General features: G+C 47.2%; 1 protein-coding gene across 1 annotated transcript in view; it reads right to left on the bottom strand.

The window, feature by feature from the left end:
- The window catches only part of LOC139233679 (integrin beta-3-like), an 88,057-nt gene extending 76,615 nt beyond the window's left edge, over positions 1 to 11,442 (bottom strand). Inside the window, exon 1 of the mRNA XM_070864084.1 lies at positions 11,302 to 11,442. Coding sequence (XP_070720185.1) covers positions 11,302 to 11,368 — 67 coding nt within the window. The 5' untranslated portion in view covers positions 11,369 to 11,442. The remainder of the gene's footprint in view (positions 1 to 11,301) is intronic.
- Between the last annotated feature and the right edge of the window lie 1,651 nt (positions 11,443 to 13,093).

The following is a 13,093-nucleotide window of genomic DNA, read 5'->3' as shown; positions in this document are numbered from 1 at the left end:
TTGCCGTGAAGGAGTTCCGAGTAGAACGCTTGCTTTGGGAGTCTCGTGTCTGGCATGCGAACAATGTGGCCTGCCCAGCGGAGCTGATCAAGTGTGGTCAGTGCTTCGATGCTGGGGATGTTGGCCTGGTTGAGGACGGTTGGTGCGTCTGTCCTTCCAGGGGATTTGTAGGATCTTGCGGAGACAACGTTGGTGGTATTTCTCCAGCAATTTAAGGTGTCTACTGTACATGGTACGTAGCCCAGCGGTAATTAACAAATGGGAGCAGCGGACCAATTTCCCGTGGTCCTACCACCGGCTTCATTCGAGGAGAGCAGCACGCCCGGATTCACGCAACACCCAATTTCTCGGTGTCTTTCTTTAGAATCGAATGGCGGCCGTCACTCTGCAGAAACTGTCCTCAACACGACTGCAATAAAAGTCAATCAAAGCAGATTGAACACCAGGACTGAAAAACACGTTGTGACCGGGATCACTATGTTCGCAGTGACCGAATAAAGTCACATTTGGTCATTATTACTTGGGAATGCAAGCATTTGCATCGCCGTTTTAAAAGATCGAATTCCACAATGCTGTCCATTTTTCTTCCATCATAACTGAAACTCAGTGGCCTTTGGCAAGAAGGAAGATTGAGTTTAGGTGCTTGAAGGTTCAATAAGCAGGTTCAGTCTGAGCAAAACAAAATACATGTCACCAAAGGATACGGAAACAAGGCAGTGCCTGAGGGGAAAAACGACATCTCCCACATCTCGGCAGTTATGCAATCTGCCAATACTTCAGATACATTGAGCATACATCATGCTTTAAGCAGAATGCTTTGTTAGTCCGCCACAGATTTGTAAATGCTCCAAAGGTACGCTTCACCTGTATGTGCGATCGTCTGCTCCTATGGTGTCTGCAGCAGCTTTCCTCGACCTCTGCATGGCCACACTCAGTTCTAAGGGGTATGGTAGCATGGTAGTTCTGTTATTGGACCAATAATCCAGACAAAGGGTTCAAATCCTGCTGTGGCAGTGTGGGAATTTGAGTTCAGTTTAAAAGATAAAAAGTCGGGATCAGTAAAAGTGACCATGAAGCTCTCGGATTGGTGCAAAAACGCAACTGGTTCACCAATATCCTTCAGGGAAGGAAGCCTGCTGTCATTGTCTGGTCTGGCCCACGTGTGACTCCAGACCCACACCAACATGGCGAACTCTTAACTGCCCTCTGAAACGGCCTAGCAAGCCACTCAGTTGTATCAAAAACCACGACAAAGTGCTTCAAGAAGCAGCCCCACCAGCACCTTCTCAGGGCAACTCAGGATGGGCAATAAATGCCCGAGAATCAATAAATACTACACTTCTCCATTTCCAGTGCGTGTCTACACTCACGTCATAAAATGCATCCAGCTTCACTACACCTATTCATGACAGCAGCCATCATATCATAGGCGCTCCCTCGAAGCGAGGATGACTTGCTTCAACACCAAAAAGGAATGAGCTCACAGGTGCTTCAATGAAGAACCTGATATTCCAGATCCTGAACTACATCCTGAAGGATGGAAGATGCCTGTGCATGGATTTTTTTAACGTGGGGTGACCGTTGCACACCAGCCACCACATGGGCTTGACAGAGGCAGGTCTTGGTCCAGTGGCAAGGATTACCCAAGACGACTGGAGACCAGCTCTGCTGCAATGAGGCACTGGAGGCCAAGAAATGTACCGGTGAGCAGGAGCCATCTACAGCTATGACTGAGAGAGAGTAGTCCACATTGAGAGGTGGGATCATTGTCGCAAAGTTCTTCAAATATAGCAGAGTCAGTAATGGCCGAGTAAAGGGACTGTACCTAAAATGTTAATCCGTCCCTTCTGTTCAGAGTGACCAACCCGGGATCCGGGACTTCAGCGACGTGGAGAGACTGGACAAGCTGGGATTGCTCTCCTTGGACCAGAGAAGATTAAAGGGAGATTCAATCGAGGTGTTCCAAATTTTGAAGGGTTGGATAAGGAGAAACTTTCCACTGGCTTGAGGGTCGGTAACCAGAGGACACAGATTTAAGGTATTTGGCAAAAGAACCCGAGGGGAGATGAGAAATTCATTTTAGGCAGCGAGTTATGATGTGATGAAGGGGAGGCTAGATAAGCACATGAGGGAGAAGGGAATAGAGGGTTACGCTGACAGAGTTAGGTGAGGATGGACAGGAGGAGGCTCTAGTGGAGCATAAACGCCGGCATGGACTGGTTGGGCCGATTGGCCTGTTTGTTTGCTGTATATCCTATAGAATGATGATCTGGAATTGACTGTTTGAAAGGGCGGTAGAAGCGGATTCAATATTAACTTTCAAAAGGGAATTGGATAAATACTTGAAAAGGAACCGTTTGCAGGGGTATGGGAAAAGAACGGGGGAGTGGGACTAATTGGATCGCTCTATCAAAGAGCCGGTACAGGCACGATGGGCCGAATGGCCTCCTTCTGTGCTGTATCATTCTATGACCTGTTGTGTAACTTATGTTTTTATTTCAGATTTTCAATTTGTTGGAGCTTCCTCACATTTGACTGGCCGCCGTTCCACAGTTTAAGGCAGAGGCTACTTTGCCTGCGACTTCTCCCACGGAGTGCCACCATGGCTAAAGTTAATTAGAACCACACTCCCACACCCCCTCTGATAATTGGCTACCTTTCTGTTTTCTCACCAAGCCTGTTCCAACCTGTTCAAACAAAATTAAAATACACATCTGGGTATAAATACTGGCAAAACGCCACCTTTTGTGTGATGGGAACAGAAATTATTGCCAGGCAGAGAATCGCCCGATTGGATCTGCTGCAAGGTGCAGCAGACTCTCCGCCTATCTCAGGCATTTCCAGGAGTTTTAGTGGTTCAAAAACTCCCCACCACATGTTACCACTAAGGTGTCCCAACTGATAGGACCCAGACCCCCACCCCCCGCCACCCACCACCCTGCCACTGCAGCTGCTGCATTTCAATGGTACGAAGGTGAGCATACTGTTAAAAATGATCTGAGCTGGCGAGTCAGGGACCCGCCAGAGTAGGTTGCCACACAGTACTGAGGACTGTGGTAAAGTCAGAAACTCAATTCAACCTGTCGAGACACATACAAATACCAACAAACCTGCAGTGATGAGTTCACGGTTATTGATACTCCAGTCTTTCGCCACCGTGTATCAGAGATACAGAATGCACTGACAGCTGACGTCTGTGCACGAAAACGTACCACAAACTGGACAATACCCGCAGTAACTATTACAAACAGTGTGAGTTTCAGGATGCAATATAGTCTTGTGATTCTGAACTGCACAAGTTTCATCATCAACAACAAGCCTTTACTGTAACATTAAAAAAAATCCCAAGATGTTTCACAGAAGTGGAATGAAAGAAACGGACGCCGATATTAAGATGGGTGACCAAAAGCTTGGTCAAAGAGGTAAAGTTTTAAGGAGGGTCTTGAAGGAGGAAAGGATTAGTGGAGAAGCAGAGTATTGGGGAGGCAATTCCAGTGTGTGGGAACTGGGCACTAGGCAGCTGAAGGCATGGCCGCCACTGGTGGGGCAAAAGGAGGGGAGGATTCAGAAGAGTCAGGAGAGCAGAGACTTTGGGGGATGGGTGTGGGGGACGGTGGGATGGGGAGAGGGATTGTTGTAGGCTGAGTGAAGTTACAGAGGAGGTGCGGGCACCATTTAGGGATTTAAACACAAGGATGATCACTTTAAATCTGAAGTTTTGGGGAAGTAGGAGCCCATGCAGGTGAGCGAGGGCGGTGTGATGGGTGAATGGGGCTCCATGATAGGATATAGGCAGCAGAGTTTCACGCATGTAGTCTACGCTTTGATCTCCACTCTAGGGATTACAATCTTGCACTTAAGCCAAGATTTGCATTATTCTCTATATATTTTCACAAATGTGTTCCAAGTATAATTTCACATTTGCTACATTTGTAGGCATTTAAACAAAGATCAGCAGGAAGAGGAAGTTTATTCTGGGACTGGGCTGTAAACTTTTCAGATACATTTGGAGACAAGTGTGCTGATGAGTTAATTAGCTGCATGTTTGTGTGTATTACCCGACAGTTACTTATGGTGCACAAATGGAAATGGGAGATTTAAAAGTTAGTTCTACAACCATTATTTGTATTTTCTCTTTTTTGAAACCCTGACAAAAGTGTGTTAAAACGAACAGCAGCAGCAACAATCAAACATGTTACAAAAGACAAAGACAGCACGGGGATATTCCGCTCAGCAAGAAGCTTTTTAGACAGTTACAATGGCAGGATTTACTGGGAGGAGTGTTCCAACTTCCAGTAAAGAGCCATGGCAGGCTTGGCTCAGTGGGTGCACTCTCGCCTCTAACTCAGAAGGGCGTTGGTTCCACATGGACATATTGGTGAATCACCTCCATTGGCTTCTAGGGCTTGCACCTGAAGCAGGCGTTAGGCCCATTACACGTGCAAACAGGGAGCCTACCACCAGTTTGAGGCTCCCTCTACAAACCTGGATTGTGCCTGTCCGCTGTCTTTGGTGATCGTGCTGTGGTCAGTATTCTCAGGTGCTTGCCAGTCAAACCAGAGGTCCTTAAAGTGACTGATGGAGGCAACCACTGGAAAGGCAGGTTTTCATTTTTCTTCACAGTATCAGCTGTGGCTCAGTGGGTAGCACACTCGCCTGAGTCACAAGGTTGTGGGTTCAAGGCCTATTCCAGGAACTTGAGCATATAAATCTAGGCTGACACTCCAGTGCAGTGCTGAGGGAGTGCTGCACTGTTGGAGGTGCCGTCTTTTGGGTGAGACGGTAAACCGAGGGCCCGCCTGCTCTCTCAGATGGATGTAAAAGATCCCATGGCACTATTTTGAAGACGAGCTGGGGAGTTATCCCCAGTGTCCTGGCCAATATTTGTCCCTCAAATCCACAGAACAAAAACAGATGATCTAGTCATTATCGTATTGGTGTTTGTGGGAGCTTGCTGTGCGCAAGTTGGCTGCCGCTTTTCCTACATTACAACAGTGACTACACTCCAAAAGTACTCCATTGGCTGTAAAGCGCTTTGAGATGTCCACTGGTTGTGAAAGGTGCTATATCAATGCAAGTCTTTCTTTCTTTTTACTTACCTTATTGTGGACCTGGGAGGAGGAGCAGGAGGGCTTCTCCAGGCTCCACGTTAAACCAGCGGGCCGCTGCTGGCCATTGCTTCCCCCCCACCCACCCCCGCTGCCCCATCCACACTGAGATTGGCTCCCCCTGCCAAACTCTCCTTCCCACCTTGGCTGGCAGCCAAGCCGGCCGACCTTGCTACCACCTGGGACCGGTCTGTTGCCTCTGGGGCCTCGACTGGTGCCCGTCATTTCATAGGCAGTCTCTCAGAACCGAGGAAGATTTGCTTCCATTCTAAAAATGAGTCCTTAAGTGGCTGTACAGTCCAATACGAGAACCACAGTCCCTGTCACAGGTGGGACAAACAGTAGTTGAAGGAAAGGGTGGGTGGGGAGTCTGGTTTGCCGCATGCTCCTTCTGCTGCCTGCACTTGCTTTCTGCATGCTCTCGACGACGAGACTCGAGATGCTCAGCGCCCTCCCGGATGATTTTCCTCCACTTAGGGTGGTCTTTGGCCAGGGACTCCCAGGTGTCGGTGGCGATGTTGCACTTTATCAGGGAGGCTTTGAGGGTGTCCTTGTAGCGTTTCCTCTGCCCCCCACCTTTGGCTCGTTTGCCATGAAGGAGTTCCGAGTAGAACGCTTGCTTTGGGAGTCTCGTGTCTGGCATGTGAACAATGTGGCCTGCCCAGCGGAGCTGATCAAGTGTGGTCAGTGCTTCGATGCTGGGGATGTTGGCCTGGTTGAGGACGGTTGGTGCGTCTGTCCTCCCAGGGGATTTGTAGGATCTTGCGGAGACAACGTTGGTGGTATTTCTCCAGCGACTTCAGGTGTCTACTGTACATGGTACGTAGCCCAGCGGTAATTAACAAATGGGAGCGGCGGACCAATTTCCCGTGGTACTGCCACCGGCTTCATTCGGGAAGAGCAGCACGCCCGGATTCACGCAACACCCAATTTCTCGGTGTCTTTCTTTAGAATCGAATGGCGGCCGTCACTCTGCAGAAACTGTCCTCAACACGACTGCAATAAAAGTCAATCAAAGCAGATTGAACACCAGGACTGAAAAACACGTTGTGACCAGGACCACTATGTTCGCAGTGACCGAATAAAGTCACATTTGGTCATTATTACTTGGGAATGCAAGCATTTGCATCGCCGTTTTAAAAGATCGAATTCCACAATTCTGTCCATTTTTCTTCCATCACAACTGAAACTCAGTGACCTTTGGCTAGAAGGAAGATTGAGTTTAGGTGCTTGAAGGTTCAATAAGCAGGTTCAGTCTGAGCAAAACAAAATACATGTCACCAAAGGATACGGAAACAAGGCAGTGCCTGAGGGGAAAAACGACATCTCCCACATCTCGGCAGTTATGCAATCTGCCAATACTTCAGATACATTGAGCATACATCATGCTTTAAGCAGAATGCTTTGTTAGTCAGCCACAGATTTGTAAATGCTCCAAAGGTACGCTTCACCTGTATGTGCGATCGTCTGCTCCTATGGTGTCTGCAGCAGCTTTCCTCGACCTCTGCATGGCCACACTCAGTTCTAAGGGGTATGGTAGCATGGTAGTTCTGTTATTGGACCAATAATCCAGACAAAGAGTTCAAATCCTGCTGTGGCAGTGTGGGAATTTGAGTTCAGTTTAAAAGATAAAAAGTCGGGATCAGTAAAAGTGACCATGAAGCTCTCGGATTGGTGCAAAAACGCAACTGGTTCACCAATATCCTTCAGGGAAGGAAGCCTGCTGTCATTGTCTGGTCTGGCCCACGTGTGACTCCAGACCCACACCAACATGGCGAACTCTTAACTGCCCTCTGAAACGGCCTAGCAAGCCACTCAGTTGTATCAAAAACCACGACAAAGTGCTTCAAGAAGCAGCCCCACCAGCACCTTCTCAGGGCAACTCAGGATGGGCAATAAATGCCCGAGAATCAATAAATACTACACTTCTCCATTTCCAGTGCGTGTCTACACTCACGTCATTAAAATGCATCCAGCTTCACTACACCTATTCATGACAGCAGCCATCATATCATAGGCATTTCCTCGAAGCGAGGATGACTTGCTTCAACGTCAAAAAGGGATGAGTTCACAGGTGCTTCAATGAAGAACCTGATATTCCAGGTCCTGAACGACATCCTGAAGGATGGAAGATGCCTGTGCGTGGATTTTTTTAACGTGGGGTGACCGTTGCACACCAGCCACCACACGGGCTTGACAGAGGCAGGTCTTGGTCCAGTGGCAAGGATTACCCAAGATGACTGGAGACCAGCTCTGCTGCAATGAGGCACTGGAAGCCACGAAATGTATCGGTAAGCAGGAGCCATCTACAGCTACGACTGAGAGAGAGTAGTCCACATTGAGAGGTGGGATCATTGTCGCAAATTTCTTCAAATATACCAGAGTCAGTAACGGCCGAGGAAAGGGACTGTACCCAAAATGTTAATCCACTCCTTCTGTTCAGACTGATCGACCCGAGATCCGGGACTTCAGCGACGTGGAGAGACTGGACAAGCTGGGATTGCTCTCCTTGGACCAGAGAAGATTAAAGGGAGATTCAATCGAGGTGTTCCAAATTTTGAAGGGTTGGATAAGGAGAAACTTTCCACTGGCTTGAGGGTTGGTAACCAGAGGACACAGATTTAAGGTATTTGGCAAAAGAACCCGAGGGGAGATGAAAAAATTCATTTTAGGCAGCGAGTTATGATGTGATAAAGGGGAGGCTAGATAAGCACATGAGGGAGAAGGGAATAGAGGGTTACGCTGACAGAGTTAGGTGAGGAAGGACGGGAGGAGGCTCGAGTGGAGCATAAACGTGGCCTGGACTGGTTGGGCCGAATGGCCTGTTTGTGTGCTGTATATCCTGTAGAATGATGATCTGGAATTGACTGTTTGAAAGGGCGGTGGAAATGGATTCAATATTAACTTTGAAAAGAGAATTGGATAAATACTTGCAAAGGAATTGTTCGCAGGGGTATGGAAAAAGAACGGGGGAGTGGGACTAATTGGATCGCTCTATCAAAGAGCCGGTACAGGCACGATGGGCCGAATGGCCTCCTTCTGTGCTGTATCATTCTATGACCTGTTGTGTAACTTATGTTTTTATTTCAGATTTTCAATTTGTTGGAGCTTCCTCAAGTTTGATAGCAGACTCTCCGCCTATCTCAGGCATTTCCAGGAGTTTTAGTGGTTCAAAAGCTCCCCACCACATGTTAACAACAAGATGTCCCAACTGATAGGACCCAGACCCACCCCCACCCCGCCACCCACCAATGGTACGAAGGTGAGCATACTGTTAAAAATGATCTGAGCTGGCGAGTCAGGGACCCGCCAGAGTAGGTTGCCACACAGTACTGAGGACTGTGGTAAAGTCAGAAACTCAATTCAACCTGTCGAGACACATACAAATACCAACAAACCTGCAGTGATGAGTTCACGGTTATTGATACTCCAGTCTTTCGCCACCGTGTGTCAGAGATACAGAATGCACTGACAGCTGACGTCTGTGCACGAAAATGTACCACAAACTGGACAATACCCGCAGTAACTATTACAAACAGTGTGAGTTTCAGAATGCAATATAGTCTTGTGGTTCTGAACTGCACAAGTTTCATCAACAACAAGCCTTTACTGTAACATTAAAAAAAATCCCAAGGTGTTTCACAGAAGTGGAATGAAAGAAACGGACGCCGATATTAAGATGGATGACCAAAAGCTTGGTCAAAGAGGTAAAGTTTTAAGGAGGGTCTTGAAGGAGGAAAGGATTAGTGGAGAAGCAGAGTATTGGGGAGGCAATTCCAGTGTGTGGGAACTGGGCACTAGGCAGCTGAATGCATGGCCGCCACTGGTGGGGAGGATTTAGAAGAGTCAGGAGAGCAGAGACGATGGGTGTGGGGGGCGGTGGGGTGAGGAGGGGGATTGTTGTAGGCTGAGTGAAGTTATAGAGGGAGGTGCGGGCACCATTTAGGGATTTAAACACAAGGATGATCACTTTAAATCTAAAGCTTTGGGGAAGTAGGAGCCCATGCAGGTGAGTGAGGGCGGGGTGATGGGTGAATGGGGCTCCATGATAGGATATAGGCAGCAGAGTTTCACACATATAGTCTACGCTTTGATCTCCACTCTAGGGATTACAATCTTGCACTTCAGCCAAGATTTGCATTATTCTCTATATATTTTCACAAAAGTGTTCCAAGTATAATTCCACATTTGTTACAAATGTTGCTTGTGCAGGCATTAAAACAAAGATCAGCAGGAAGAGGAAGTTTATTCTGGGACTGGGCTGTAAACTTTTCAGATACATTTGGAGACAAGTGTGCTGATGAGTTAATTAGCTGCATGTTTGTGTGTATTACCCGACAGTTACTTATGGTGCACAAATGGAAATGGGAGATTTAAAAGTTAGTTCTACAACCATTATTTGTTTTTTCTCTTTTTTGAAACCAGGTTCCCTGGTTGAAATTAGGAAGAATTCATACATTGTAAACCTGTGAAGGTGGAATTATCCCCAGGGAATACAGAGAGTGACCATCTCTCCCCAGGTCTTACAACACAGAGGGAATCATCCCCTCCCATGTGTTCTAAACAGGTTTGCAATTATAGAAACATACAATCATAGAACAACACAGCACAGAAGAGGCCATTCGGCCCATCGAGTCTGCGCCAGCTCTATCAAAGAGCAATCCAGTTAGTTCCACTCCCCCGCTCTTTCGCCATATCCCAACAATTTTTTCTCCTTCACGTATTTATTCAGTTCCCTGTTGAAGGCTCCTATTGAATCTGTACCCACCGCCCTATCAGGCAGTGCATTCCAAATCCTAACCACTCGTGGCGTTACAAAGTTTTTCCTTATGTCGCCTCTGGTTCTTTTGTCAATCACCTTAAACCTGTGCCCTCTGGTTATCGAACCCTTCAGCCATTGGAAACAATTACTCTATCTAAACCCTTCATGATTTTAAATAACCGTAGCAAATCTCCTCTTAGCCTTCTCTGCTCGAAGGAGAACAACCCCAGCTTCTCCAGTCTATCCAAGTAACTGTAATCTCTCATCCCTGGAACCATTCTCGTAAATTGTCCCAGCCAATATTTATCCGTCAAACAACATCACTAAAACAAATTATCTGGTCATTATCACATTGCTGTTTGTGGGAGCTTGCTGTGAACAAATTGGCTGCTGCGTTTCCTACACTTCAAAAGTACTTCATTGGCTGTAAAGTGCTTTGGAATGTTCTGAGGTCATAAAAGGCACTATACAAATGCAAGTCTTTCAAGTCTTTTGAAATCTCTTCTGTACCCTCTCCAAAGGCCATCGCATCCTTCCTAAAGTGTGGTGGCAGAGTTCAACACAATACTCCAGCTGGGGTCGATCCAGTGTTTTATATTGGTTTAACATCAATTCCTGGCTTTTGTACTCTCTGCATCTATTTATAAAGCACAGGATCCCATATGCTTTTTTGAAAAACTACTTTATTAACCTGTCCTGCCACCTCAGGTCTCTCTCTTCTTGCACCCCCTTAAAAATTGTACCATTTAGCTTGTACTTTCCCTCTGAAATCGATCACCTTGCACTTCTCTGCATTGAGTTTCACCTCCCATGTGTCCGCCCGCTCCACCAGCCTATCTCTGTCCTCTTGAAGTCTATCACTACCTCACTGTTTACTCCACTTCCAAGTTTGGTGCCAGTTTGGAAATCATGCCCTGTACCCTCAAGTCCGTCAGTAATGTTGATCAAAACAGCAGTGGCCCTCGTCTCAGTTACTTTAAATTTTAAAATATGCAACCTGCTATTGATGTCCCTCATTCTTAAAATGAAAAGCCTTTGGCAGCCTTAGTTACTGCTGTTGACTTCAGGAATGTAACAGAATCTTTAAAACACAGATTATTTAAATGGGGTTGCACCAGTCTCGCTATTTTTGATCGGATATCTCACTCGTGTCATTGGTCCCAGTTTGCCGGTGTGGAGCTCAAGTTGGGGATTCCTGACAGCCTTTGGGAACACTTTCCCTGTCCCCCCAGGATACCGACACCCCCCAGGGACCCCCTTCCCTCACTCCCAGGCTCTCTGACACTTACCCAAGGACGCCTTACTTCGGCTACCTGTCATGTTGCCTTGGAGAACCCGTCCCCTACTTCTCCCCAAGGAATCCCACTCCCTGCTCCCAGCCTTGAACCCTGGAGGACTGTTGCCCCTGCCCCCGGGGGCTCAGGCACTTACCCCGGGCCGCGGTGATGCACAGCACGGCGAGCAGCGCTACGGTCCATCGCAGGCGGTGTCTCCCCATTGCTGCCGCTCTGAGTAACGCCACCGAGTGTCAGCCGCTGGCAGTGTGTGACCGGAGAGCGAGGGAAGCAGCCGCCGACACAGTGATCTCTCACACACTGAGCACCCACTCAGACAGCAAAACTTTCACAAGTTCAAGCCCAGGATAAGCCCCGCCCGAACCGCCCCAACACCAGCAGCGAGAGAGAGAGAGAGAGAGCAAGGGAGCGCCGCCTGGGGACCACAGATATACACAGATCAAGTGTACACACACACACACATACAGAAACTCGTGTACACACATATACATAGAGCGAGTGTACACACACACAGCGAATGAACACACACACACATACAGAGCAAGTGTACACACGTATACACAGCTAGTGTGCATATACAGATATATATTAGTACATATGCAGATAGGGACATTTGGAAAAGCATAATTCAATTAAGCAGAGTCAGCATGGTTTTATGAAAGAGAAATCATGTTTGACAAATTTGCTGGAGTTCTTTGAGGATGTAATGAGCACGGTGAATAAGGGAGAACCAGTGGATGTGGTGTATTTGGATTTCAAGAAGACATTCAATAAGGTACCACATAAAAGGTTGCTGCACAAGATAAAAGTTGGGGGAAATAGCATGGATAGAGAATTGGCTAACTAACAGAAAAGAGAGTTGGGATAAATGGGTAATTTTCCGGTTGGCAAACTGTAACTCGTGGGGTGCCGCAGGGATCGGTGCTGGGGCCTCAACTATTTACAATCTATATTAATGACTTGGATGAAGGGACCGAGTGTAATGTAGCCAAGTTTGCTGATGATACAAAGAAGGGTGGGAGAGCAAATTGTGAGGAGGACACAAAAAACCTGCAAAGGGATATAGAAGGCTAAGTGAGTGGGCAAAAATTTGGCAGATGGAATATAATAATAATAATAATAATAACTTTTATTTATATAGCACCTTTAACACAGTAAAATATCCCAAGGCGCTTCACAACAGACAAAGAGATAAATTTGACACCGAGCCACAGAAGAAATTAAGGTAGATGATCAAAAGCTGCTTTAGAGGTAGGTTTTAGCGAGCGTCTTAAAGGAGGAAAGAGAGGTAGAGAGGCATAGAGGATTATGGAGGGAGTTCCAGAGCTTAGGGCCCAGGCAGCTGAAGGCACGTCCACCGATGGCTGAGCAGTTATAATGAGGGATGTTCAAGAGGCCAGAATTTGAGGAGCGCAGACATCTTGTAGGGTTGTGAGGCTGAAAAATATTAGAGATAGGGAGGGGTAAGACCATGGTATGATTTGTAAACAAGGATGAAAATTTTGAAATCGAGGTGTTGTTTAACTGGGAGCCAATGTAGGTCAAAAAGCACAGGGGTGATGGGTGATGGATCTTGACTTGGTGCGGGTTAGTACACGGGCTGCTGAGTTTTGGATGACTTCAAGTGTGGAATGTGGCAGGCCGGCCAGGAGTGAGTTGGAGTAGTCAAGTCTAGAGGTAACAAAGGCATGAATGAGGGTTTCAGCAGCAGAAGAGCTGAGGCCGAGGCAGGCAATGTTACGGAGGTGGAAAAAGGCGGTTTTAGTTATGCCGCGGATATATGGCTGGAAACTCATTTCAGAGTCAATTATGACACCTAGGTTGCAAACAGTCTTATTCAACCTCAGATTGATGCTAGGGAGAGGGATGGAGTCAGTGCTTAGGGAACGTAGTTTGTGGCGGGCACCAAAGACAATGGCTTCAGTCTT

Source organism: Pristiophorus japonicus, chromosome 21, assembly GCF_044704955.1.
Source record: "Pristiophorus japonicus isolate sPriJap1 chromosome 21, sPriJap1.hap1, whole genome shotgun sequence".
Taxonomy (NCBI): Eukaryota; Metazoa; Chordata; class Chondrichthyes; family Pristiophoridae; genus Pristiophorus; species Pristiophorus japonicus.
Note: the sequence above shows the minus strand (reverse complement) of the source record. Positions and strands in the feature narration are given on the sequence as shown.